This window comes from Colobus angolensis, unplaced genomic scaffold (assembly GCF_000951035.1).
Source record: "Colobus angolensis palliatus isolate OR3802 unplaced genomic scaffold, Cang.pa_1.0 Scaffold96, whole genome shotgun sequence".
NCBI classification, from domain to species: domain Eukaryota; kingdom Metazoa; phylum Chordata; class Mammalia; order Primates; family Cercopithecidae; genus Colobus; species Colobus angolensis.
In genome coordinates, this window is record NW_012123598.1 from 3,070,513 (window position 1) to 3,075,481 (window position 4,969).

The 4,969-nt window shown below is 49.7% G+C and overlaps 1 protein-coding gene across 1 annotated transcript in view; it reads right to left on the reverse strand.

Moving 5' to 3' along the window:
• Positions 1-1,155: 1,155 nt before the first annotated feature.
• The window catches only part of LOC105504880 (leukocyte immunoglobulin-like receptor subfamily A member 3), a 7,018-nt gene continuing 3,204 nt past the window's right edge, over positions 1,156-4,969 (reverse strand). Inside the window, 2 exon segments of the mRNA XM_011932501.1 lie at positions 1,156-1,569; positions 1,718-1,768. Coding sequence (XP_011787891.1) covers positions 1,433-1,569; positions 1,718-1,768 — 188 coding nt within the window. The 3' untranslated portion in view covers positions 1,156-1,432.

The window sequence follows — 4,969 nt, forward strand, 5'->3', positions numbered from 1 at the left end:
TCAGAGAGCTGGTGGGCACTGGACAGGCAATCTCTGCACCCACGAATACTCTGACAGCAGTCCCAGTGCTCAGGGTCATTGGGTGAGTGGGTGAACTCACACCAGCAGCTATGGCATGGCGAGATGCATGTGCACCCACGTGCTGTTGGGGAGGGGAGAGATTTCTTTGTTCTAGAGGATAGTTGGCAAACGATAAGATTTCTTTATTCTAGACAGTAGAGGGTGAATGATAAGATTTCATTATGTTACAGGGTAGATGGCAAATGGCTGCTCCCTTTGTCCTAGAAAGTTCAGGACTATTTGATCCCTCGTGTTTCTCAGGATCCTCCCTCCAAACATTCTATTCCATGCAGCAGAGTTTTACATCCTTCCAACACAACAGCGGTCTTTGACCTAGACATGTTGAACTCTTTAGTGCTAGGACTCAAGTCCTCTTGCTGTTTTGGGACAATTCAGAAAAGAATCAGCCCCAGTCCTTTTGCATACTTCTGTCTGACTGTCCTAGGTGAGTAGAAAGAAACAGCTCAACTGCTTGACAAGATTCATTGACCTGAGGTCTTGTCTGCAGCTGGATTTCTCTCCTGCTTCTGTGATTTTCCTTTCGTGGATCACCGACACACTGCAAATGCCTATCATTGCTTTTGACATGGTGTCCTTTGGTTCTGCCTGGAAAGGCAGGAAGTCTCGAAGTGAGGAGCTCACAGATCATAGGCAGATTGAAATGTTTTCAGCAAGAATAGGCAAATCCGTAGAGACAGAAAGCACACTCGTGGGTAGCAGGTGCTGCAGGGAAGAAGGAATGGGGAGTGGCTGCTGACTGGGTGTAGGGTGATGACAGTGTGGGGAACAGGATGGCAGTGATGGTTACACAATGATCTGAGGCAAAGCTAAACAGGCAGCATCTGAGAAGGAGGGAAGGGCTCACAGGGTTCAGAGAGGGTGTCAGGGCATCAGGGTGGATTTATCTTTTCCTGGTGGAAATCCGATACTCCCCCATTGATTTAGTTACTGAAGCACGTTTGGAACTCTGAACTGAAGAGATGGAGGCTCAGTAAAGCACACCAGGGAGTGTGGCAATGAGGAATAAAGAAGACTGTGTTACGCACCATAGACCAGAGCACGCAGGTGTGCAGCGCTGTGGACCCAACGCTGCCGTGTGGGATGTAGCCTCATGTCTGGGGGTGGGAAAAGAAGGGGATCCAACCAAGGGAAGTCAACATTAATAGAGAGGAAAGGTATCACATGTTAATGGTCCTCTATGGATCACCCTGGAAAATATCTCTGCAATCCAACACTGATTCCTCCTTCTGGAAACGATCGGCAGACAGTCCAGATAGCATTGGCCCTAAATTGTCTCCTGGAACTTCCTGGGATCATCAGATCTGTTCCTAAGGTGCCGACACTCTGAAGGGTGCATTCTTCTCTCTCCTGTTCACCTCCTGGCTGCATCTTGGAGGCTTCTCTGGCTGTGCTGAGGCTCAAATAGCAGAATCCCGAGGACCACCAGGATTAAGCCAGCCATGCCCATGCGGATGAGATTCTCCAGTGTGTAATCCTGGGAGTGTGAGGCTGGAGATAGTGGACAAGGAGGTCACAGAGGTCGGGACAGATCAACATCACCCAGGACCTCTGGATGTCCACCCAGAGCACATCCTTACCCTTGACAGGACCCAACCCTTGTGCCCAGCCCCATAAATGAGAGCATCTCCTCACTCACCAGTCTTGGGGTCTGAATTGTTTTGTGACGGACCGAGGGTGTCAGCTGCTCCTGAGAATGAAAAGAGAGGGGAAGAGCCCTGAGCCAGCCTCTCCCCCGGGCTCTTCACTCTTATCGTCCCCTATGTCTCCTGACATGAGTTCCAGTGAGTTCCTCAATAAACCCTTCGTCTGCTACAGCAGCATTCCCTTCAGTCTCCTTATTGAATTATTTCAGACTTCCTGTGTCCTACAAATCCAAACGTTGCTCCTGAGGCATTTGAGGAGGGCATTTTCCTGCACTCTGGGAGCTCAGAATCTGAAAGGTAATACAGAAGTCACTGAGCCCTGTGCACTGTCTGTGCAGACAGGGACACAGGAGCACACAAGCCAATTCCCCCGGAGAGGAGAGTTTCACTTATTCACCAGCTGAGGACCCAGGCTCCACGCATGAGAGGCTGGTCCGCAAGGGCTCCCCAGTGTCAGAAGCACAAAAGGGGGAAAGTCTGGGGGTGCTTCTTCTTCACACAGCCTCAACCAGTTCAGCCGGGGCTTCATCTTCCGTTTAATCTCTAGTTAACTAATCCCTCATATAGGCAGGAACACCTAGAATGCGACGCAGGTGGCCACATTCACACACCTACAAATAGATGTACGCCAAATGGTGGTGTCACTCAAGCTTCATGAATCAGTATTTGTTTTTATGAAGTGTGAATCTAGGTGAGTCTAGACCAGGAACAAATATGTAAACACCTATCACTTCAAATGTATTAAGCAGAGGCATGAATATACATCAAAAGAATTTGGATATACTTACATATTCAAATGTATCTTACATAACCCCATGCAAATATGTATATATGTAAAACTTCAGCTCTGTATTTAAGATGTCATTACATACATGTTGACATTGAAGGTGAGAAGTGTTGGCACATAGTTTAGAAATAAAGAAGTAACATTTCCCATTGTCTTATGGTTTACACACATTGCATTAGTAAATTAGAGGAGGTCCGTTGAAAAGCAATTAGTACGGGGCACTTTAATAGTGAGTTAGCATGAAATACAATGAATATACTGAAGTAGCTTTCTCATGGAGAGTTGTCTCTTCTTTAAAAAATGTAAAGGAAAGAAATGCTTCACTTATAAATTGTTAAAGGTGGTGAAGAATTCTTTAAATTAGAATGAATGTAATTTTTTTTTTTTTTTTTGAGACAGTGTCTCGCTCTGTTGCCCAGGCTGGAGTGCAGTGGACGGATCTCAGCTCACTGTAAGCTCCGCCTCCCGGGTTTACGCCATTCTCCTGCCTCAGCCTCCCGAGTAGCTGGGACTACAGGCGCCTGCCACCTCGCCTAGCTAGTTTTTTGTATTTTTTAGTAAAGACGGGGTTTCACCGTATTAGCCAGGATGGTCTCGATCTCCTGACCTCGTGATCCGCCCGTCTCGGCCTCCCAAAGTGCTGGGATTACAGGCTTGAGCCACCGCGCCCGGCCCCAAAGTGCCCCCTTCTAATTTAAATCTAAATTAACAATTTAAAGCACTTTTTCATATAAAAAACGTTTAGTTAGATGTTAGAATCATCCAGTGACTGAACAAGATTGGACATGAACCCACTCAGGCCCAGGGTTGAACTGCACTGCAGCCCCCACTGACCTCCGGCGGGTTTCACGAGCCACAGGGAGCCGCCCGGTCAGTTTCCCTCGGGCCACTGTGCTTTGAAACATCCAAACACTTCTGAAGTTCATTAAGGAGACCTCAATTTTTAATATGTACGGGAGGAAGACTTGAGGTTAATGAAGAATGGATGTCTACGTTGAATATATAAAATAAATCAAGGCCCAATGAAAGGCAAAGTAGAATTCAATATTTTTAAAGAATAGATTCATATAACTGAAATAAAAAATAGACATTTATACATTGAAGTATTGCTTTAAAAGTTTTAGTAAAGGAGAGGGCAACAACGGACAAAGGCGTATAGAAAACACAGAGTAGAAATGAGTGACACACGACACGCTCTGTGACTAATTCCCTAACTCGTGCAGGGAGCAGGTGCACGCTCCCTTCTTAGTCTCAAGGTGCCCTGAGCACGGAGCCTCGGTGGGATCTGAATGTGATGAGGCTGGAGTCCACCCCTAAACGTGCTCCTTTAGAGAGAAGCACCCCAGCTGCGGGTGCCGCTCACACGGCCCCTCCTGTGCTCACCTGGTGGGCTCAGGCTCAGGGCACTCCGGGGACTAAGGAGGGGCTGTGCACCTGCTCCCTGGCAAGTTAGGGAATTATTGACAGCGTGTGTTGTGTGCCACTCACTCGTTTCCACCCTCTTCACAGGCAGATCCCACCAAGGCCTCCTCTCCTGTCTTGAGATGGCCCAGGGACCCCACAGGTGTGGGTGAGGGGCTCATCCTCAGGGGCTCTCGGAAATAAGAAACGAGAGCTGCCAAGGGACCGTCCATCTGTCTTATCTCCAACTCGCCCGCCTCTGTTCCTCCTCCATCAGTCCCAGCATCTTCCCTGGGTCCAGCCTGACCTGGGGCAGGTGCACGGCCCCTCCTGCTGACCCGACCTGTTCTCCTCCCTCTACTCATCGCACATCCCGCAGGACGAGGTCGGGGTGTGGGCTCCTGGGAATGCTGTTCCTGGAGGGGGAAAGTCCCCGCTGCTCCACTCGTCAGTGTTGAACCTCAGACACCTCCCTCCCCTCTGACCACCACGGAGGGAACACCTGCCCCATCCCTGGAGCCCCAGGAAACCACCCGGACCACACCCTTACTGTCCACCCTGCCCTCTGCTGCCCTGGAAATCAGACCATGAATATTGAAGGTACCATTGAAACGAGTCTAAACACTTCTCTTGAACTGGGAGTGACGGTGTTTTTGTCACCCAGGGAGTCAGGACTTAGAGGTTGGGACCCCCAGAGGCTCTGATTCTGAGGTGGAGACAACAGGAGGGGAGTGGGTGGGGCCTCCGTCTTCCACCGTCGGTCTAATCTCATCTCCTCTGAGGTTCACCCCATCTCCTCCCAGCCCTCCCTGCTCTTTACCCTACTGAGAGTCCAGGGGTTGGAGCCAGGGGTGGGAGGTCCCAGTCTATTTCCACCCTCTCATGGACTGGACCCTCCCCTGCAGACCCTCCCCGTTCACTCCCCTCTTTTCTTTCCTTTTCTTTTTTTTTTGAGACGGAGTCTCACTCTGTTGCCCAGGCTGGAGTGCAGTGGCGTGATGTCAGCTCACTGCAACCTCCGCCTCCCGGGTTCACGCCATTCTCCTGCCTCAGCCTC